This window comes from Bufo bufo, chromosome 1, assembly GCF_905171765.1.
Source record: "Bufo bufo chromosome 1, aBufBuf1.1, whole genome shotgun sequence".
NCBI classification, from domain to species: Eukaryota; Metazoa; Chordata; class Amphibia; order Anura; family Bufonidae; genus Bufo; species Bufo bufo.
This window is the reverse complement of record NC_053389.1, coordinates 816,381,852-816,405,687: the sequence shown is the minus strand read 5'-3', so window position 1 is coordinate 816,405,687 and position 23,836 is coordinate 816,381,852. Positions and strand designations below refer to the sequence as shown.

General features: G+C 46.5%; 1 protein-coding gene across 5 annotated transcripts in view; it reads right to left on the bottom strand.

The window, feature by feature from the left end:
- The window catches only part of LOC120986624, a 128,240-nt gene that overhangs the window by 28,393 nt on the left and 76,011 nt on the right, over window positions 1-23,836 (bottom strand). Inside the window, exons 1-3 of one of the 5 annotated variants that reach the window (XM_040415285.1) lie at window positions 3,509-3,709; window positions 1,356-1,483; window positions 1,189-1,216 (exon numbers count right to left, since the gene is read on the bottom strand). In XM_040415285.1, coding sequence (XP_040271219.1) covers window positions 1,189-1,216; window positions 1,356-1,483; window positions 3,509-3,705 — 353 coding nt within the window. In that variant the 5' untranslated portion in view covers window positions 3,706-3,709. Of the gene's footprint in view, window positions 1-1,188; window positions 1,217-1,355; window positions 1,484-3,508; window positions 3,710-23,836 lie in introns of those variants that run through there. The other 4 variants (XM_040415286.1, XM_040415287.1, XM_040415284.1 and 1 more) reach the window with 4 other exon arrangements.

The window sequence follows — 23,836 nt, the reverse complement described above, 5'->3', positions numbered from 1 at the left end:
TTTTGATGCCTTCAGTGTGAATCTACAATTTTCATAGTCATGAAAATAAAAAAACTTTTGGTCTGTACTGTATATATATGAATTCAGTAAACTCCTAAGCTCCCTCTAGTGGTGGCTGTATATATCTGAATGCAGTAAACTCCTGAGCTCCCTCTAGTGGTGGCTGTATATATTTATATGCAGTAATTTCCTGAGCTCCCTCTAGTGGTGGCTGCTTATATATGTATGCAGTAATCTCCTGAGCTCCCCCTAGTGGTGTCTGTGTATATCTGTATGTAGCAAGATCTTGAGCTCCCGCTAGTGATAGCTGTATATACTGTATCTGTATGTAGTAATCTCCTGAGCTGCCCTACTGGTGTCTGTATATATATGTAAGCAAAAAGCTCCTGAGCTTCATCTAGTGCTGGATGTATATATCTGTAAGCAGTAATCTACAGAGCGCCTTCTAGTGGAGGCTGTACATATCAGTATGCAGAATCTCCTGAGCTCCCCCTAGTGGTGGCTCTATATATCTGTATGCCATAAGCTCCTGAGTTCCCCCTACTGGTGGCTGTATATATGTGTATGTAGTAATCTCCTGAGCTCCCCATAGTGGTGGCTGTATATATCTGTATGTAGTAATCTCCTGAGCTCCCCATAGTGGTGGCTGTATATATCTGTATGTAGTAATCTCCTGAGCTCCCTCTAGTGGTGGCTGTTTATATTGTATGCAGTAATCTCCTGAGCTCCCTCTAATCATGGCTGTATATATCTAGAGGGTGTAATCTCCTGAGCTCCCTCTAATGGTGACTGTCTATACATGTATGCAGTAAGTTCCTGAGCTCCCCCTTGTGGTGGCTGTATATTTCTTTATGTAGTAAGTACCTGAGCTCCCTCTAGTGGTGGCTGTATATATCTGTTTGCAGGAATCTCCTAAGCTCCCCCTACTGGTGGCTGTATATATCTGTATGCAGTAAGCTCCTTAGTTCCACCTAGTGGTGGCTATCTATATCTGTATGCAGCTAGCTCTAGTTCTGCCATTTTAACCCAGTTCTGCCATTACAAACACAATGCACATAAAATGTACTGATAATGTCCTTATTAGGTTAGTGCAAAAAGTTTACTTTTTATTGGGGGCCTATTTCTGAGTTTTGCTATGGGGCCTCATGATTTCTATATATGCCCCTAATCCAGATTATACTTTTTCACCTTGTTTCTGGAGGATAACTTCTTCTTCCTACAGATAAAGAAACAGGGTCATGAGATAGATTAATTAATACCACAACCTCCATCCCACCCACATCCAGCCCATAGATTGAAGTAAAAAAATTCCACCCAATAATGTACAGGGATGAATGTCACATAAGATTTCTTACCTCTACAAGAAGCTCCAGTCCTAGGGGCACCATCGCCCTGGGGTTGTAGAGCTGGTTCTGGTGGTATGGTGGAGGCATGCTCTGCCATTGAGGTTGGGTTTGAACAGGTCCATTGTTCCAGGGATGTCCTGTATAAATAGTAGATACATAAATGCCTCATATACACATGTACATCACCTCATATACAAGATGAGGAGTGCTGGATTCTTCTGAAGATTGGTACACAGTGGAGATGGGGCTCCAAAGCAAAAACTAAAATGCTAGTGCTGATGAGGTAGAGGGTTAAAGCTTGTTGCATTCTCTTCCAGATGTTTCCTAATCACTAGATTGTTGCTCGCGTCCATGTGTCCCAGGTGCTGGGTGACCGTGTCAGGGTGCACACCAATTTGTCCAGGGTATTTAATTAGGTGGAGAAGCTGAATATATGCCCCAAGTGCAGGAAACCCTAACCACCACCATGTAACGTGGCCTTTGTCACCTCTGACAATTGGTTGGTGATTGGTAATCTGAAGTTTATTGCAGTGAAATTATAAAATTTAAAGGGAACCTGTCACCGGGATTTTGTGTATAGAGCTGAGGACATGGGTTGCTAGATGGCCGCTAGCACATTCGCAATACCCAGTCCCCATAGCTCTGTGTGCTTTTATTGTGTAAAAAAAAACTATTTGATACCTATGCAAATTAACCTGAGATGAGTCCTGTCCCTGAGATGAGTCCTGTACGTGAGATGAGTCAGGGACAGGACTCATCTCAGGTTAATTTGCATATGTATCAAATCGTTTTTTTTACACAATAAAAGCACACAGAGCTATGGTTACTGGGTATTGCGGATGTTCTAGCGGCCATCTAGCAACCCATGTCCTCCACTCTATACACAAAATCCCGGTGACAGGTTCCCTTTAATGATATCAAAAGATAACAACAGATTGTGGGCACTGGATCTGGCTTCCCATGTCCTACAGTCAACCATCTTCTGATCAGCCTGGAATTACAAGTACTAGGGAGCACTACGGCTGATACAGCGGATAATACATTGTCCTACAGAGAAATGGTTGACACCAGAGAGCAATGGAGAAGAAAATGTAACTGTACACAATACAGTGCATGTCTACAGGGGTATAACTATCAATTCGTTTCCCATTGTCTTTGCTACTGTGTAACAAGCACTTTTGCCCTAAATCAGGTACCATAATGGAGGGGGCTAGTCTGACCTTTGCTATCGAATACCTTGATTTATATACAGTATTAGTAGTGACTCCAGCTTAGCTACATCTTGTATTGGTCTCTGGGGTAGTCTGCCACTTACCAAGCTGTGCTAACACCTTTCCCAAGGCAGTTTAATCACCAGATTCAGTTATTCAAATGCGATCTACAGCTTACTTTTATGATTGAGGTACAAGTCACCAGTAATTAAAGGGGTTTTCCAAGATTCTGATATGTCATTGGTTTCTGATCACTGGAGGTCCCACACCCGGGACCACCTCCCATCAGCTGTTTGAGAAGGCCTCGGCACTCCGGCTTTTCCTTGCCATGTGAAATTACCTTCATCAAGGCACCTAGGTGCAGCTCAGGCTCATTCAAGTGAGTTGCAATAGCAAGTGCAGTCACCATTAGCCTTGGCCTCCTCAAACAGCCCAGCTTTGGTCTCCTGCAGATCTTACATGAATTACTTATCCTGAAGATAGGCATCAGTATTTGAATCTCAGAAAACCTCTTTAATGCTGGAGATTTATTGTACAAGTCAGACAGATGACTATCAAAATGTCTCCAAGAAAGAAAAATACAACAAGTCCAGTACACCATAACCTGGAAGAATGAGAACGTTCATAGACAGCCATGATTTATACTGCAGCTCTGCTCCATCAGGGCACAGCTATGATCAGTGGTGGAAAGATAAGGGTAAAGACAGAATGATTACAAACTAACAGAAGATTATCCAATATACTGAGGGTAGAGGTTCGATAACAAGCAGACGCGGCAGATCAAAGGGGATGGACAGGACAGGGTTAATATTATTAATAACACCCCCCCTCCCGTTTACATGTATGATAAGGATTAGTCTGGGATTCTGTAGTCTCAGTGATGCTTTCAGGCCAGTCTCATAAGATAAGTAGCAGGCGTCTTGATATGTGGGGGGAGATATAGCTACATACCTGCTGCATGTGGATCCATGTGGAGCTCCTGGATGTGAGTCTATGTGAAGAATAGCAGAGCTCCTGAGATAACACTGTATAATACTCTCCTGGCACCACTCCCAGGAGAGATACTTTCCTATAATTATTTCCTTCCCAATGAGGAAGAGTGAGGATTGTGTAAGTGTCTCTTGTAAGGACTTCTCACCACAACCCATACCAGCCAATTCTTAGTGACGTATATGATGGACACTGTGTTCTCCATCACAGCTGATGAAGACTCAGAGAAGGGGAGGAGCTCATTACAACAGGTTATACGTGTTCCTAAGACTATGTCGCAAATTTAAATAAACCAAGATGCAGGTAAAACCTGCTCCACTGGTTCCTCTATGTCATCCAGAATCCATGATGAAATCTTTGAAAATACCACGTCTTTCTCGACAACCTGCATTGATGCCTCCACCTTCATATTTCCTACTTAATCTTCCAAATCCTGAAACTTTCACCATACATGACTCCATTTGGACTGTCCCAAAAGCTGCTCCTGCTGGTCCATGCATTAGGTCCAGTGTGAGATTTTCCCTCTTACAGGAAAATCCATATACTTTTGCACTTAAACACCATTATACTACCCGTTGGTATGGGCTACCGTTGACCCAGTTTTAATGCCAATACCATCCAAGTTGAACTGTTTGCTGTAAAAAGCACCAGCAAAGTATTGATATGTGCACTACTGTGGGTTAAACACCCTGTATATTCATACTATATATAAGCTGTATACTGATAATTGTGACCTCACAGCCAGCTTGTGATACAGAGCCCATGTGAGCCATATACCCTCAAGAAGGATGTTGATGTTCCTACATAAGAGGTATACCGCACTGTATATACTGTACATTGTAAGAGTAAACTGCCAAGTAACACAGTAATGTTGGTCAGAGTCAAAGGACAGCGTAGGGGGTCACACCTAGGATATCCCCACTCAAATGAGCATGTTCTTTGAGTTTTTAAACAGAGGTTCCTAAGAGGACAACATGGTCAGACACAAGACAGTAGCATTGAGTGCCAGTAACTGGTGGATAAACAACATGCTGCATTCTGCATGGTAGTTAGCTAGCTAGTGGAGGTGATGAGCACGTATCAATTGGTGCACTACATCAGGGCCTAAAGGGCTGCTGCAGCAAAAACAAAACCTGCATCAGAGAAGGGTCGCCTGGAGCTCGGGTAGTAGCCTGGAGCATCAGAGGATCTGTTAGTAGCCAGTAGTGATGGACGAACATCGGCCCGGACGTTTCGCGAACGCACGTTCGTGATCAAATGTTCACGAACCGCGCGTTCGCATCGCGCCCATTGACCTTAATAGCAGGCGAACCTGAAAAACCTTCAGGTCATATTTGCAGCCACCAAATATAAACTATGAGTGCACAAATAGTCCCACAACATGGACAGTGACATACAAGAGGGGGATCATTAGCAAAAATTTCCACAAAAAATATGTATTTTAATCAGGGGCCATTTTTATGCGTCTTAAAGAAAAACTCTCAAAAATGTGCCCTGCTGGAGCCTAGAAAATTTTTATTTCCTATCGGTTTGATGTATACAAATGTGCAGCACTCCACATTTTTGTATCCTGCAGAGTCCAGTTAAAAAATGCATATGTTAAAGTACATTTTTTTCTACCATGGAACTGTATGGTGAACGGACGCCACTGTACGGCATCAGTCTGAGGCATCTGTTAACGCATACATTTTTGGTATGCATTAAATGGATGGCAAAAATAGGATGTGAACCCAGCCCTAGTGTCAGAACAAGCACCAGTACACGGCGGAGCAGCGTCGCGGAGAGGGGAGGCCGCCATGTACTGACAGAGCGCTACCTGGTCCTGGCGGTCAGGCATGAGGACTGTGTTTCCCAAGGATCATTTTTCTACTGCGAAATACAGGACACAGTATAATACACTAGAATCGATATAATATAAAGATATTATCCCTACCCCCGAATAATAATACAATTAGGGGGTCATTTATTATATAGAAATAAGTCTATGTTAGGCGTATTTCTGATACAGATTGTGGCGCAAACGCCCTTAGCACCTCAATCTGCATATTTTTCACGCTCATGCCAGGTCTAAAAAAAATGGCGTGGGCAGGAAAAGGGATACAGTTATGACCGTACAGTTATTGGATACCACCGCCATACATTGACCGGATAACACCTCTGTACAGTGACCGGATAGCACCGCCATACCGTGACCATATAAAAGGGAATAAGATGGCACAATACAGGGAATGACTAGGGGCACTGCACAGGGTGTGGTAAGAGGGCACAATGCAGGGTATAAGGGGGCACCGTACGGGGTGAGGGGCACAGTACGGGGTGGGGGGTACAGTCACATGACCCTGTGACATTAGAAGGTCCTTATGGGGAATGCGGTTCATATGCCACCATAATGAGAGGCAGAGGAGTGAGACAAGGGTGTGATTATGTGGCTTGAGATAAAAAATTTAGCTGTCGGCCACTACAGGCCCCAAAAATTAGGCAATAGGCATTCACCTGACAGCAAAGAACTTTGGATTCTGGGGCTGAAGGTACATTAGGCGGTCAGAGGATAAAAATGTAACTGCGGGCCAGTACAAATACATATCAAATACATATGTTTAAAAGAACTAGAAATATAAAATTAGATTAAAAACATGGCTAACGAAATCCCCCCTCTTGAATAAACCCCAAATGATAATAGGTGAAATTCGATAACACGTGGTCGTCACAGGTGTTGAATTCCTCCGAAGCCCCAAAAATTAGGCATTCACCTGACATAAAAGAACTTGTGATTATGTGGCTGCAGGTACATTAGGCGGTCGCTGGATAAAGATTTTACTGTAGGCCACTGGAGTACAGGCCCCAACAATTAGGCATTCACCAGACAGAAAATATCAAGTGATTATGTGGCTGGAGGTATATTAGGCGGTTACTGGATAAAAAAAATGTACTGCAGGCCAGTACAAATACATGTCAAATACATATGTTTAAAAGAACTAAAAATATAAAATTGGAATAAAAACATGGCTAACGAAATCTCCCCTCTTGAAAAAAAAACAAATGATAATAGTTGAAATTCGATAACACGTGGTCGTCACAGGTGTTGAATTCCTCCGAGGTCCCAAACATTAGGCATTCACCGGACAGAAAAGTAATTATGTGTCTGGAGGTATATTAGAAGGTCCTTCAATATCAATTTTACTGCAGGCCAGTGGAGTACAGGCCCCAAACATTAGGCATTCACCGGACAGAAAAGAACAATTGATAATGTAGATGGAGGTACATTAGGAGGTCACCGTATAACAATTTTACTGTTGAATAAACCCCAAATGATAATAGGTGAAATTCGATAACACATGGTCATCACAGGTGTTGAATTCCTCCGAGGTCCCCAATATTTGGTGGAAGCAGGTATATTGCAGCCCTAAATCAGTACTTTGTTGAAGCCGGTGTATCGCAGGCCTCAATCAATATTTGGTATAAGTAGGTATATAGAACCCCTTAATCAGTATTTTGTGATAGCAGGTATATTGCACTTCTCAATAAGTATTTAGTGGAATCAGGTATATAGAACCCCTGAATCAATATTTGGTGGAAGGAGGTATATCACACCCCAAAATCTGTATTTTGTGGAAGCAGGTATATAGAACCCCTTATTCAGTATTTTGTATTTGCAGGTATATTGCACCCCTCAATAAGTATTTAGTGGAATCAGGTATATAGAACCTCTGAATCAATATTTGGTGGAAGCAGGTATAATGCACCCCTAAATCAGTATTTTGTGTAAGCCGGTATATCGCAGGCCTCAATCAATATTTAGTGTAAGCAGGTATATCGCACCCCTAAATCTGTACTTTGTGGAAGTAGGTTTATAGAACCCCTTAAAGGGGTATTCTCATCTTGCTATTTCATCCTCACCTGCAGGCAGCTTAGCATTCACTTCCTGCTTCCTAGCTTCTAAGGATGGGCGGGCTTAGCCAGTTCAAGTGAAGGCCAGCCACGCCTCCTTATGACATCACACTGAGAGATCAGTCCTACGTGCTCGCCTGTGTAGCAGCCTGCAGAGTGTGAGGCCCCTCCCCCTGCTGGGGAATTGTCACTCAGAGAGCACTGGTCAGTTTATTTACACAGTAAAAGGTCACTGTCCTGCAGTCTAATACAGTTTTACACGTAGAACCTGTCTTATCTTTTACAAACCCATTCTGTGCAGCCAAACAATAATTCACTACTATACATTAGCCCACAAGCATGTCCGCCAGTAGCGATATGATCTGTTCTTTTGACTCCCATATAACATGACCATCCCCCACCGACCAGCACTGATGCAGATTTTTTCCAATACAGCTCTACTAAAGTTGTATATAAACCATAGACCTTTTATCAGTATAGATGCATATATAGCTCTGCTACATCTATCTTCTCCTCCCCAACCAGCACTGTGTCAGATCTGCGGCATATTCAGCTCTGCTACATCAGTGTGTTTCTCTATTCCATCCAGCACTGTGTCAGATCTGCGGCATATTCAGCTCTGCTACATCAGTGTATTTCTCTATTCCATCCAGCACTGTGTCAGATCTGCGACATATTCAGCTCTGCTACATCAGTGTGTTTCTCTATTCCATCCAGCACTGTGTCAGATCTGCGGCATATTCAGTTCTGCTACATCAGTGTGTTTCTCTATTCCTTCCAGTACTGTGTCAGATCTGCGGCATATTCAGTTCTGCTACATCAGTGTGTTTCTCTATTCCATCCAGCACTGTGTCATATCTGCGGCATATACAGCTCTGCCACATCAGTGTGTTTCTCTATTCCATCCAGCACTATGTCAGATCTGCGGCATATTCAGCTCTGCTACATCAGTGTGTTTCTCTATTCCATCCAGCACTGTGTCATATCTATGGCATATTCAGCTCTGCTACATCAGTGTGTTTCTCTATTCCTTCCAGCACTGTGTCAGATCTGCGGCATATTCAGCTCTGCTACATCAGTTATGTTTCTCTATTCCAACAACACTTTGTCTGAACTGCCGCATATTCAGCTGTGCTACATCAGTGTGTTTCTCTATTCCATCCAGCACTGTGTCATATCTGCGGCATATTCAGCTCTGCTACATCAGTGTATTTCTCTATTCGATCGCAGCCCGTTCTCACTATTCACTGACCCTGGCTGCGCTGCTGAACGCTGACAGCTCCCCTCCTCCTCCTCCTCCTCCTCCACCACCTGAAAGGGGGGGGGGGGGGGGTCGGCACAGTTACACAGCAGCGCAGCCCCGTTCTCCTCACCATTCACTGATCGGGGCTGCGCTGCTGAAGGCTGATAGCTCCCCTCCTCCTCCACCATTCTTTCCCTCTACGGCCGCTGCATACAGAGCATGCGCGGCTCTGTTTGTGAAGCAGCAACACTCTGGGCATGCGCAGCATTGGGCGGCGTGTGCGCTCATGTGATGACTGAGCGGCAGGCAAGATGAAAGAAGAGGAGCTTATGTGCAAGCGCGGCCCAGGGACTCGCTCCAGAGGAGGTGGATGTTTCTAGGGGAGACCAAAATCAAACACTGGGGTACAATCCACAATATTTGACCTAGAAAGGTAGACATTGAATAATAGTTTATATTGGCAAAAATGATCATTGGTACATACTTAAAGAAATAAGGTATGATTATTAAGATGAGAATACCCCTTTATTCAGTATTTTGTAATAGCAGGTATATTGCACCCCTCAATAAGTATTTAGTGGCATCAGGTATATAGAAACCCTGAATCAATATTTGGTGGAAGCAGGTATAATGTTAAAGATGTGTGAATTTTATTCTATATTTTGTATATCTAGGACTGTAATGAGTTTAACTTTTTCTTCTCCAAGTGCCTCCCCCCCACCCTTCTCTTTGTCTCAAGCAGGAGAGGAAGGGGGGCAAAGTGCTGCGGGCAGTGTCTGATTTCTCATCTTTCTGCAGGTGTTCCATGGAGTGTGGTGGAATGCGTAGACCAATCATATGACTTGATGATATATATTATCCACTGCCTATAGAGAAGCAACTCTTTGAAGTGTCACATATGTTAGAATAGAAGCCATTACAAAATGGCGATGGTAACCAGATGTTTACATTAGTTCACATTCCAAAGTAGGGCCCAGTGCGCAGATGCAGGTGTATTATCTCCTCTCTCTTATCTCTTCTTCCTTTTTGACCAATGAAACAATGTTTTAGCCTCAGAGAGGACTGCCCTCTTCTGAAGATGTAAATACGGCTTATCCCATGTAATAAAAGTGAGAGATTGCATTGACCATCTATGTGTCAGCGTCTAGTCTCTCAGCCACGCGTGGATATTAACGCCTGGGGGGGGTACATTGAACTGGAACACCAGAGTGTATCTAAAATGCCCTAATTTAGGGCGACTTTATCAAAATGGCGACCACGAAGGGACTCTGAGAGAATGTAGCATCAAACAGCTGACAAGACGGGCACCTGAGCTTCACGAACGGCAGAGGGGAGAGGATTGCAACCTCAAAGAAAGGTGAGAGAACTTTTTATCTCAGCTGCCTTTCTGCTATTTACTTTGTCATGCTCAGATAGCTCAGATAGCTCAGTCCGCTGTGGGGTGGTACTGATGTAAGTATAGTAGTCGGCTGTAATGCTGAAAGCTTAGAGTCTATTGAACCAATAGTCTGGTGTGTATATGTTTTGTGTGTGTCTGTGATTTATGTGAGGAGTGAGTTGAGCACAGACGGTAAAACCGCAGACAAAGGGAGGGGACAGTAACCTCCTGGTTTGGAAGGGGGCGCTGTAGCGCCGAGGTGTGGGACAAAGGAACTCCGGCTGACCTGACCAGGGAGACGGTAGTTCCGCATAACTCATTGATCTAAGGGAAGACTGCGGAGACTACCTGACCTGACCCTAGGAAGATGGTAGTTCCACATGACTCATTGATCAAAGGGAAGACTGCGGAGACTACCTGACCTGACCCCAGGAAGACGCGACGGAGCCCACCTGACCCCTGGTTTTGGGGAAGACGTGCGGGGAGTCCCAGCTGACTAGTCAGACGTGATAGTCAGATTTGAGCAAACCAGTGGGGAGGGTGAATCCTTTGTCTGCGGAAGAAAGGGCTAAAGGTGCTGATCACTCCTCTGTTTTGTGTGTGTGTCAGTTTGAAATACTGTTGTTAAGATGGGTCAGTCCCAGTATTATAAAGAAGGAGAAAATACAGCCCCTAGCTAGTAGCGAGGAAAGAGGGAGATTATAGGATGTGATATGGAGAATTGAAAGTTAAAATGTGACAAAGAATGTTAGAGAAAGTGTGGCCCCGGACAGAAGGTCGCCCGGCTGGCAACAGGGATGAAAATCTGTAAGAAACTGTGAAGTTAGAGCTTACAGATTGAGGGCATCAGAACTCCGGTGATGTTGAAGGGGGAGTTTTAACGAGTGAGAAAACAGAGCAGTGTCAGGGAAAGCTGAATGATGAAGGATTATTAGGTGCAACACAGGCATGGCACCGAGCGGCAAGTCGATTTATGGCAACTGGAGGGACAGAAAGATGGGATAAAAAAAAACAAAAAAACAAAGATGTATATGTATACTGTGGGACCAGATGAATCACCACCATATCATGGTGCTCACAGACAAAGGAAGGTCAGTTAATGGAACTGTGAAATAGAGAGATTCACTTTCCCCCCCGCCTTCACACAGAAACATTCCTGAGACAAGAGGAGCAGGGAAAGGGGGGAGGGAATCATGGGGGCAGGGAATCATGCAGAGTAAGTGATGTTATATGTGTAATATTATTATAGAAGACAAAGAATTGTTCAATAATCTTTTTTTTCTTCTTTCCCAAACAGTGTACTGTGGGAATCCAGCTTTTAACAAAATGACTGTATGATTATAACATGTATATTGTCTTACAGCGACAGACCATCAGCAATTCTGGGTGTGGTGTGGCTATCGGTTTCCAGGAAAGCTGTGTTTGTCTGTGCTGCAAGTTTTAGTATGAAACAATGTGGGTTGGAAGACATAAATGATTCAGTGGAATGTGAATGGTTGTGGCTTTGAGTTGTAATTGAGGCGAATATGTGTGAAGACTGATTATGAGCTGTTAATGAAAATGAGTACATGAAAATGTATATGAATGCGTATGGAGTACGGTATTTGTTTTTTAAATAATATGCGCATGGAGGATTTTATTTTATTTTTCTTGGAAGTTTTTGGTTTTTATTGGTGCCAACAGCATTGATCAAGCTGTACATTTTTTTTTATCAAAGTCAATGAAAAGTTTCTTATGGGCCCTTTGTGTGTTCATGTCTGTATTGTCAGATCTGTTTGTTTCAATGTTTGAAGTTACAGTACGTGTTACATGTTAAGTGTTGTGCTAAACATTAGAGCTCTGTTCTAATGGACAGCTGGCAGATTACTGATGGACAAAAGGGGGACCACAGCGTCCGACTGAAGGGGGTGGACTTAGATGACTCAGAGCGAAGGGAGGAGGATAGGGGTGGACGTTACAGACAACGACAGCCCTTGTGCCCATCCCCTAGTTATAAGACACTCCCATGGAAGATGAGAAGTCCTGTTTTGTTTTCCAGTCTATTAATTCCGCGATAGGGAAAGTTGGATACTTCTGTAAGCCAAAATGTAAGCCAAAATGCAGAGTAACATCAAGCGGCATTGGGTGGTTCAGTGGTGCCAACCATAGTAGTGTTCCTTTGGCATTGCTTCAGCCCTGATGTCAAACGCCTCATTGAAGTGAGGAAAAAGTAAGTCTGCCACCCTATGATGGGCCTGCAGAGTCTGTGGGACCCAGATCCCAGAAGAGAGAGTGTTGTGCTGTGTGTGGTACTCCTCGTCCACACCACACGAGAGGATTGTATTCTATGTTGACCATGCCCGGATCACTGTCCGTCCCCACAAACACCCATGTTTTTTTGTTATAAGGAGAACACAAAGACAGGGAGGGGGGGAGTTAGATCAAGATTAGGAAACAGGAAATCCAGTATCGGCTCTACTTTTAAACATTTTTAGCAGATTCAGTCTGGCCCAATGATATCCCTCACTCTGGGTGATAAAGAAGTAGTCCCGTTTTTGATTGATACTGGAGCAGCCAAGACAGTTGTGCACAGCAAACATGGCCTCCCCTGATTTACTCTCCAAGGACACCAGTCTTTGGGTAGAAGTGGATGGGAAAGTAGTACGCTCCTTTTTCAACAGAAACCATCCATATTAGATTTGCCCCTAACCAAGATGCGCTTGCCCGTTTGCTGGTCAGTGGTAACGCCCCTTGTTGCCTCCTAGGTGCAGATTTGCTGTCAAAAGTACATGCTGGTATCTCACATCAGGAGGACGGCACTGTGAAGCTTACAGGTGCCCTCAACGACCAGGAACTTTGTTGGCCATTAGTGATAAAATTCCCTGGTCCATGTTTGTATCAGTACTCCCAGAAGCTGAGAAAAGCAAATCCACTCACCATTGGATGGTACATGACCTACATGCAGTTAATGAAGCCACAGTTTCTAACACCCACAGCGTGCCCAATACACACACACACACCCCTTGTTGGCTCAGGTTCCCATTACCCCTGCTCACTCCACTGTGATTGATTTGTCCTTTAGTCCCTACCGCTTCACAGATGAGGTGGTAGATGCTTTTTATGCCTAGAGCTGGCAATTTTGTGTTCCCCCATACTGGGCCTATCAGATTATTACATTTAGATTGTATTCTTATGAAGTGAGTGGCCATGACTCAGCTGTCCTCACCCAACTGCATGGCCAGCAATAATGCCCCATAGCATATTATTCAGTCAGACTTGATCCCGTGGCCAGAGGTGCCCCTTTCTGCATCAGAGCTGTAGTAGTTGTACTAGCTATGCTTGATGAAAGCTCTGAGATAGCTCTGAACCACAAAGTGATGGTGATATTACATCTATCCTCATGAACGTACAATCCAAATGATTGTTTTGTTGCCCGTTATTTGAGAATGCAGTGTTCCATTTTGTTGCCTGACAATGTTGCTCTCCAAAGGTGTAATACTTTGGACCCAGCCACCCTGTTGCCTCTGGACCAAGGGGGGAGGGAAGAGTTAGGGTACCGCACTTTAAACTTTTCTTCCAGATTCAAAGGAAGAGGCTCCTGACTGTTTGCAGATGATGTCACAAGAGGTAGTGGGATTTGGTAAATCAGCCATTAGGTAATCTAGATCATGTGCTCTTTATGGATGGATCGAGGTATGGCCAGGATGGCAGGTACTACACAGGTTGGGCAGTGGTGATTAAACGTGAACTACCACACATGTCTGCTCAAGAAGTGGAGCTAAAAGACTCTGAAGATGGCTTGCAGATATGCAGATGGAAAAAACAGCCAACATTTACACTGATTCCAGGTGTGCTTTTGGGATAGCCCATGACTATGGGCCCACATGGAAAGCCAGAGACTCCTTGATCGCTTCAGGTAAACCCATCGAAAATGGGGAAGCAGTGAGGTCTCTGATGGAAGCCCTCTTGTCACTAACATGAGAGGTGATGATAGCAACGAAAGGCCACTGTAAACAGATGCAGAGGAGGCAAAGGGGAAAGCCACGGCAGATCAGGCGGCAAAAATGTCTGCCAGATTACCTAAGCAGACCCCTGTCTTAAGTGGCCACAGTTCAGGTCCCTGAAATAACTCCTCCTGTCTCCCGAAAGTTCTTAAGACCTTACAGAACCAGATGGGGAAGGAGGAAAGGGACTGGTGGATGGAAAAGGGGGGACTACAAATAAGAAGGGAAACTTTACCTTCCCAGGTCCCTCTAATCCACGGTGGCACAGGCAACCCATGGAGTGACGCACCAGACAAAAACTGCTATGTGTGATTTAGTACGTAGCATATGGTACGCCCCAGGGTTCAGCACTGTAACAGTCAGACATACTCAAGGATAAACGGTTGTGCCCACAACAACGTGGGCAAGGTGGTTAAGGTACCCAAGAAACACGTCTTGCTTTTTGTATCTCTTTCAACATTTGCAGACTACCTTAAACTACCCATGGTGGGTATGTATGAGTATGTATTGATATGTGATGACTTGTTTTCAGGATGGCCAAAACCGTACCCAAAGAAGTAAAGAAGATTATGGCCGAAGTTGTGTGCAGGTATGGGGTACCTTAGATCATTGAAAGTGACACAGGTGTTCACTTCACAGGTAAAGTGATGCAGGAGATGATGAAGGTTTTGGGTGTAGGACAGGCCTTACATGCTTCGTAATATCCACAAAGCAGCAGTAGAGTAGGGAAAAGGAACTGAACGGGACACTAAGTTAAAGATTCAAAAGCCTTAGAGTGCCTGCTGGTAGCCCTCTTTTAGTAAGGTATACGCCTAACCGTGAGACAGGCCTTTGTCCCTAAAAGGTCCTTTTTGGGTCAGCCCCTAGGATAGGATTTATTTCCCACAGCAGCTTCAGATGCAACATGGTTGTCTGGCAGATTATGTGATCAGTTTGTACAAGCATTTCACTAAAGTACATTTTCGAGTTTTTGCTTCACTTCCAGGTTTTGATAAAGTACCAGGAACCCACCCACTTGTGTCTGGATATTGGGTGGTAGAAAAAGACACGTTAGAAAAGTCCTAAAACCCTGGTTTGATGGTCCATTCCGAGTGTTGTTGACCACAAGCACAGTAAAGCTTAAAGAAAGCATAATTGGATTGATTTCAAGGAAGTGTTGAGACTGGTTTTCCCTTGTGTGACTGTTGATCTTGACTCAAAAGAATATGGAAAATTGTATGAAAACATCGATCCAGAAAATCAGAAGCACTGATGACCTCCAGTCCCCCCCATATAATGTCAACGCCAGTTAGGGAAAGATCATCTGACTTCCCCGTGCTCAAATCCAGTGTCACGGGAGGCTGTTCGCTAGCTATGGCTTGTCATGGAAGCTGGTGAAGAGGAGGCGGAGCATTGGGACAGATAGTTAGGTTTAGGGAGAGAATGAAATTCAAGGGGGGACTGTTAAAGATGTGTGAATTTTATTCTATATTTTGTATATCTAGGACTGTAATGAGTTAAACTTTTTCTTCTCCAAGTGCCTCCCCCCCACCCTTCTCTTTGTCTCAAGCAGAAGAGGAAGGGGGGCAAAGTGCTGCGGGCAGTGTCTGATTTCTCATCTTTCTGCAGGTGTCCCATGGAGTGTGGTGGAATGCGTAGACCAATCATATGACTTGATGATATATATTATCCACTGCCTATAGAGAAGCACCTCTTTGAAGTGTCACATATGACGTATGCAGTATTATTGTTAGAATAGAAGCCATTACAAAATGGCGATGGTAACCAGATGTTTACATTAGTTCACATTCCAAAGTAGGGCCCAGTGCGCAGATGCAGGTGTATTATCTCCTCTCTCTTATCTCTTCTTCCTTTTTGACCAATGAAACAATGTTTTAGCCTCAGAGAGGACTGCCCTCTTCTAAAGATGTGTATACGGCTTATCCCATGTAATAAAAGTGAGAGATTGCATTGACCATCTATGTGTCAGCGTCTAGTCTCTCAGCCACGCGTGGATATTAACCCCTGGGGGGTACATTGATCTGGAACACCAGAGTGTATCTAAAATGCCCTAATTTAGGGCGTCTTTATCAATAATGCACCCCTCAATAAGTATTTAGTGGAATCAGGTATATAGAAACCCTGAATCAATATTTGGTGGAAGCAGGTATATCGCACCCCTAAATCCGTATTTTTGTAACAGACCTACAGGCTCACCTGAGTCAGAGGACCGCTGGCTGGAGGTAGGAGTGGAGCCCAGTGGCAAGGACCGCAGGCAGGTAGTAGGTGCAGGAAGTCTGGCAGAGGCATAGTCGGTAGGCAGGCAGTGGGTCAGGGCAGGCGGCAGTAAGCGTGGTCAGACAATACGGATGGCAACGGCGGTAGCAGTTCAGTAGGTAGGGACAAAGCAGAAGAGTAGTCGGTAGGCAATTCCTGGTCAGCAGTGGACTTCCAGTAGTAGCAAGAGCAGCAGATGAGGAGACGCTTGATCAAGGCTCAGGAGCTCAAAAATCAGCAAGCTGGAGTGCAAGGGGCTGGACTTATATAGGGAAGTACCAGGTGTGGGGAATCAAGGGTGATGAGCAAGGCTTAGCAAGACTGAGGTTACATAATAGGTTTCAGGGAGGAATGTCCAGAGAGGACGGTAGCCTAGTAAGCAGGGCTACCGCCTGGGATGTGGCTGGTCACGGGTTCGAATCCCGACAGTATTCCCCCCCCTTCCAAGATGACCTCCGGGCACCGCAGGGGCAGGCTTACCGGGGTGCCGTTGGTCGAACTCTTTTACCAGTCTGGAGGAGTGGATATTTTCTTCTGGCTCCCAGGAGTTATCCTCGGGAGGGTAACCCTCCCACCCAATTAGGTATTGTAGTCTTCCCCGGTGGATCCTGGAGTCGAGGATCTTTGCGACAACGTATTCTTCTTCACCCTGTACCTCACGGGTGGTGGAGGGGGCGAGTGGCGGCCTGTGAAGGTTTTCTCCACGTATGGTTTGAGGAGTGAGCAATGGAAGACAGGGTGCACCCTAATGGAGTCCGGAAGGTCGAGCCGGAACGTGACCTCGTTGATTTGTGCGGTGATCCGGAATGGACCCATGTATCTTTGGGCCAACTTTTTGGAGGGGACCTTCAATCTGAGGTTCCTGGTGGATAGCCACACCTTGTCTCCCACATGGAAGTCCGGGGTGGGTTTGCGACGTCTGTCTGCTCCCTGTTTAAAGTGCCTCTGGGCGAGCTGGAGGTTGTCTATTATGTTCTTTTGTGCCTCCTGTAGGGTTGTTAGGCGTTCGGCCACTGCTGGGAGGGTGGAGGCGACGGGCAGGTGGGGAATGAACATTGGGTGCGAGCCTGTGTTAGCAAAGAAGGGGCTGTGCTTGGTTGAGCTGTGCTCAGCATTGTTGTAGGCGAACTCGGCCGTGGGGAGATAGTCAAGCCAGTCATCCTGCAGGTGGGAGCTGAAACAGCGTAGGTACTGCTCTAGGGTCTGATTAGTTCTCTCAGTCTGCCCATTTGACTGAGGGTGGAAAGGGGAGGACAGGTTCACTTTAACCCCGAGCGCCAGGCAGAAGTTCTTCCAGAACTTTGAGGCAAATTGTACGCCTCGGTCGGAGACCACGTCGTCTGGGATCCCATGCAGCCTGAAGACCTGAGAATAAGATCGGCCGTCTGTTTGGCGGTGGGTATGCCTTTGTAGGGAATGAAATGGGCCATCTTGGTGAGACGGTCGACCACGACCAGGATGGTGTTCATCCCTTTTGAAGGAGGAAGGTCTACCACAAAGTCCATGGAGATCGAGCCCCAGTTGCGGGAGGGAATAGGGAGGGGTTGTAACAGACCCACGGGAGAGGAACGAGGAGTCTTATTGCGGGCACAGACCGTGCACGAGGAGATGTACCTCTTGATGTCACCAGAAGGAGCGGGAGAGAAGCTCCTGGGTCTTTCTTGTGCCAAAATGGCCGGCCAGCTTGGAGTCATGGTTGAGTTTAAGCACTTCGAGCCGTGCGATTTCTGGTACATATAGTTGTAGGTCCTGATGAAACCAATGACCGTTCTTAAACGTAAGGCTGATATTCCCTGTGGGGTGGGCGAGGAAAGGGTCATTTTCGTATCCTTCTTTGATTGTGCCCAGGAGTTCTTTAGAGTAGGTGGCCCCTACGATCCTTCTCTCGGGTAAGATGTTATTTTGGCCCTTGTTACTCTGTGAGGGCTCGGAAAACATTCTGGAGAGGGCGTCAGCCTTGCCGTTTTTTGATCCGGGGCGATAGGTGATGAGAAAGTTGAAGCGGGAAAAGAATAGGCTCCATCTGGCCTGTCTGGCTGAGAGTCTCTTAGCGCTGCGGATGAACTCGAGGTTCTTGTGGTCAGTTAGTACGATTATGGGGTTGGTAGCTCCCTCCAGCTGGTGTCTCCACTCGGAGAAGGCATCCTTGATCGCCAATAGTTCTTTGTTCCCGATGTCATAGTTTTTCTCGGAGGAGGACATCTGGCGGGAGAAATATGCGCATGGGTGTAATAGCATCCTCTCCCCTGTCCGTTGTGACAAAACTGCCCCCACCGCAGAGTCTGATGCATCCACTTCGACTGTAAGTGGGAGCTCGGGGTTCGGGTGGATTAGGATTGGGGCAGAAGTGAAGAGGAGTTTCAACTTGGTGAAGGCCTCCTGGGCCTCGGGTGTCCAGGAGAAGGGGACTGCCTTCTTGGTGAGTTGGGTGATTGGTGTTATGACCTTGGAGAAGTTCTGGATAAACTTCCGATAGAAGTTGGCGAAGCCAATGAATCTTTGTATCTCCTTCTCGTTTCTCGGAACGGGCCAGTTCATCACAGCTTGGACCTTCCCCGGGTCCATACTTAGGCCCTCTGGGGAGATGATGTATTCCAGGAACTGAGTGGTGGTTCGCTCAAACTCGCATTTCTCCGGCTTGATATAGAGATAGTTCTGTCGGAGTCTCTGCAGTACCCTGCGGACGTGTTCGCGGTGCTGCTCGAGGTCTTCAGAGAAGATCAAGATGTCGTCCAGGTAAACGACTACAAACAGATCCAGCATGTTCCTGAGGACGTCGTTAATGAAGTGCTGGAAGGTGGCGGGAGCATTGCAGAGTCCGAAAGGCATGACCAGGTACTCGAAATGACCATAACGTGTCCGGAAGGCGGTCTTCCATTCGTCCCCAGGGCGGATTCAGACGAGGTTGCAGGCCCCTCGAAGGTCGAGTTTAGTGAAGATCTTCGCTGCCCGAAGTCTCTCGAGGAGTTCTGAAATCAGTGGGAGTGGGTACCGTTTTTTTACGGTTATGTCGTTAAGCTTTCTGTAGTCTATGCAGGGAGGAGTCTTTTTTCTCTACGAAGAAAAAGGGGGCTCCCGCGGGCAGGTAGATTGCCGGATGAACCCCTTCCTCAGGTCCTCGTCCAGGTACTCTTTCAGAGCCTTGAGTTCAGGCTCTGAGAGGGGGTAGATACTGCCAAAGGGTATTTCGGCCCCGGGCAACAGTTCTATAGGGCAGTCGTAGGGTCGGTGTGGTGGCAGCTTCTCTGCATTTTTCTTGTCGCAGACATCCTGGAACTCGCGGTATTGAGGGGGTAGCAAATCCTTGACGGATAGTTTTGAGATGGTGGTGTCTTCGGGTGGAAGGACGGGTTTGTGGGAGCAATTTAGCGAGCAGAACTCGGACGGGAATCGTATGCAGCGGGTTTCCCAGTCCACCGAGGGGTTGTGGGTGGCCAACCATGGGATGCCCAAGATCACTGGGAACTTCGGGGAGGCGATCAGTGAGAAGTGGATCTTTTCACGGTGATCTGGTTCTATGAGGAGTTGTAGTTCGGTGGTCTCGTGAGTGGCCGCCCCGAGGAGAGTGGGGATCCGTCGACGGTTTCCAGGTCAACGGGGGCTGCCTTGATTGTCAGTGGAATGTTCTTTTCGCGGGCGAAGGTTAGGTCCATGAAGTTGCCTCCCGCCCCGGAGTCTAACATCGCTGAACAGGGGAGTTGTCGCCCCTCAATGTCGATGAGGATGGGGATGATGAAGTGGGATCCATGAGCCGCCGTGTTGTTATTTTCAGGGGCTGCTGGCGGGGTTGGAGTCTGTGGTTGCTCCTTTAGCTCCGTGACGGCAATAGTCTTTCGAATCTTATGAGGACATTTGATGGCAAAATGACCCGGCTCCCCACAGTAGAGGCAGAGGTTTTCGGGCAGCCTTCTCTCCTTCTCAGCTGTGGATAGAGACCTACGTAGAGCGTCGACCTGCATAGGTTCAGTTACTGACTGGGGGTCGCGCTGGGCGGTGGAAGAGAAGGAGTAAGTGGGTCTGTGGTCCGAGGACCAGAGTCTTTCTTTCTTCCTCTCGGAGAGTCTTTGATCTATCCGTCATCCAGATCGTCCGGGGCCTCAACTCTGGCGAGTTCGTCCTTTATTAATTCGGACAGGCCTCGCCGGAATTGGCTTCTCTGTGCCGCTGGGTTCCAGATGGTGTCCGTGACCCAACGGCGAAACTCGGTGGTGTATTCGGCGACGGAGCGTCTCCCTTGCCGCAGACCATGTAGTCGCGCCTTGGCTGTCGCACAGCGGTTGGGGTCATCGAAGACTTATCTCATGGCGGTGATGAAGTTGTTTAGGTTGTCCAGGAGCTGACTGTTTGTCACTACCAGAGCTTTGGGACGTTCTCACAGCGCTGTTTCTCCACCCCTGTGATGATGTCACTACTAGAGCTGGGAGGAGTTCTCACTGCTCTGTTTACTTTTGGTTTCCTTCCTCCCAGCTGTTCCTCATGCGTTTGATTTCCCTCTCTTTATATCACCCCTCCTCCTATTGTAGGGCGTGGATTATAGTTCTCATTTCAGTTGTAGCTCTTGCTTTAGTATCTTCACTTGTAGCTATCAGTTCACTGGACCTGTGTTCTGCTGCAGCAAGCACTCCGGATATTGCCAGCTGTCCTTGGATCCGTCTTCTCTGCGGCTGCAACACCTTCAGCTAAGTGTACAGACATTGTTGTGTGCCTGATTATTTTCTGACTGGATCTGAGGTGGCCACGGTTCCCTCCATATACTGAGTAGGGCACCGGTGGCCGTGCCCATTCCACTATTGTAGGGGTTACAGTGGTCATCAGTCTTAGGCACGTGGGCATGCCTCGTTCCGCCATTTGGATCCGGGCATGTGCTTTAGCAGAATAGGGAGAGCGTTGAGGGTCTGACAGGGGTCACCCTTTATCCTCCCTAGTTTGGGTCTGGTCAGTAGCTCTTTTACTGTGTATACTATTGTTGCTCACAAACAGCCGTGACACTGTTAGTCTCCACGTATGGTGATGCCCATGCTAATGCTTCATCTGTCAGGAGATTGACCAAGAATAGCACCTTCTTTTTCTCGGTGGTGAAGGGGGCCGGGTACATCTGAAAATAGATGCGGCATTGGTTTAGAAAACCCCGATACTGGCGTCTGTCGCCGCTGAATCTTGATTGGAGTGGCATGCGGGTGTCTGCGGGCGCGCCGCGGACGTCCAGGAGTTGCCTCTGTAGTTAAATAATCTCCCTCTGTTGGCTTTGGACTACGCCTTGGAGCTGGGCAAATTTCTCCTGATATGTAGTACCAAATTCTTGAAGTTCGGAGACCTGCTTACGCAGAGTGGCCATTGCGGACTCCATAGTGAGGCTGATTATTCTGTAACAGTCCTACAGGCTCACCTGAGTCAGAGGACCGCTGGCTGGAGGTAGGAGTGGAGCCCAGTGGCAAGGACCGCAGGCAGGTAGTAGGTGCAGGAAGTCTGGCAGAGGTGTAGTCGGTAGGCAGGCGGTGGGTCAGGGCAGGCGGCAGTAAGCGTGGTCAGACAATACGGATGGCAACGGCAGTAGCAGTTCAGTAGGTAGGGACAAAGCAGAAGAGTAGTCGGTAGGCAATTCCTGGTCAGCAGTGGACTTCCAGTAGTAGCAAGAGCAGCAGATGAGGAGACGCTTGATCAAGGCTCAGGAGCTCAATAATCAGCAAGCTGGAGTGCAAGGGGCTGAACTTATATAGGGAAGTACCAGGTGTGGGGAATCAAGGGTGATGAGCAAGGCTTGGCAAGACTGAGGTTACCTAATAGGTTTCAGGGAGGAATGTCCAGAGAGGACAGTTGCCTAGTAAGCAGGGCTACCGCCTGGGATGTGGCTGGTCACGGGTTCGAAGCCCGACAATTTTGTTGAAGCCGGTGTAACGCTTGTCCCAAAAAAATACCTGTGGTATCGCAGCAGAACCGCACACAACTGCTGCACAATACAAATGCACTATAATATACTTTCTAAGTATAGCACACCTATACCAGTCTTTAAAAGGACTTTTGTGGCCCTATTAGCTAGCGTTTAGTGTCTCTAACAGCCTGTCCCTGCTCCACAATGCAACCTCTCCCTACAGTGACAAAAGACTAAATGTAAAATGGCGGCCAGATCGGGTTCTTTTCATAGGGTGGGGGTGTGTCCATGCGCTGAAACGTCTCAATTGGCTGTCCTGTCCCACCTGATGGAAGTGTCATGGGTCAAAGTTCGGCGCAATGCAAAAGAATATGGCGGATGCGAATATCGCCATATGTTCGCATGTTCGGCGAATCGCGAACAAGCAAAATTCACAGCGAAACGACTGCCGGGCGAACCTCAAGGCAATCTCTAGTAGCCAGGTCAGCAGGGAAAGACCAGCCACCTTTCCATAAATAATTATCTGTGTAAAATGGTATATCAGACAGTGTGAGATTGTGTTACAAAAAGAGATACTTTTGTAGACACCTGTGTATTTGGTGTGTGCGTCATACTACAAAAGTTATCATGGCTGCAAACACAGACTGCCTACAAAGAAAGACGCCAAGCGTGTTGCCCCAAATGTGATTGATAAGACCAATGTTCTTAAGTTACAACTGTTTCCTTGCACCATCCTTAAATAGGGAGCTGCATACACCACTCGCTGACGGTAAGATCTCAACCCCCGTAGAAGTTCCATAACTGAAAGCTTGCTGCAGTATTATGTATTCATCGTAACCCTTAGAGCCTTGTCAGAGCTTCCCTAGAAGCGAGAGCAATCATTTTTAGAGCTAATCTACGTTCAAAGCTGCATGGTACAGTGTCAAGCAAAGCAGTCAACAAATCTTGACCACAGAATAGCACCAAGTGGGAATTGAAATGAGTTGCCCACACAGATACCAAGCATCTCGGTAGATGAGACAAGAGAAGAAGTTCTCCTGGAGACAGTGGGAGATTAATTCCTTTCTATCCTTGATGGTGGCTTTCTATACAGAGTAGATCTCTATTCAGTTTGTGATTCGGAGGTCCATTTGTATGGAGACAGGCTGTCAAAGCAGCATCTAGATACAGTAGAATCATTCAGTCATCAATTTGTCTCCTACATTTCTTACACAGTTCTAATCATATAGGTGAACTTTTGAAACCTGAAATCTGTCTAAGGGGCCAATCACACAGTGGGCTTTACTGCAGAATTTTGTCATAGACAGCTTTTAGTTAGTGGTCCATGATCCTCAGAGCTGTCTCCCATTGAAATTATTGGGAGGCACAAAGAATCTGTTGTTCGTCTCACAGATCAGAAGAAGGGTCAAATAAATGATGATGTCAGCCAGGCCGAAAGGCAAAATAGTGGACCACTCACGAAGTAGGGAGGGTGGGAACAGCATGAGAAGTCCACAGAGTGACCCTATGACATAGTGGTGAGGTTTCAGCAACATGAGGAGACCAAAGAGTGGCCCAGTGACATAGTGTTGAGGTGGCAGCAGCATAAGTAGACCACAGAGTGGAGAAGTCGCAGCAGTATGAGGAGACCACAGAGAAGTGATGTGGCAGCAGCATGAGCAGAACACAGAGT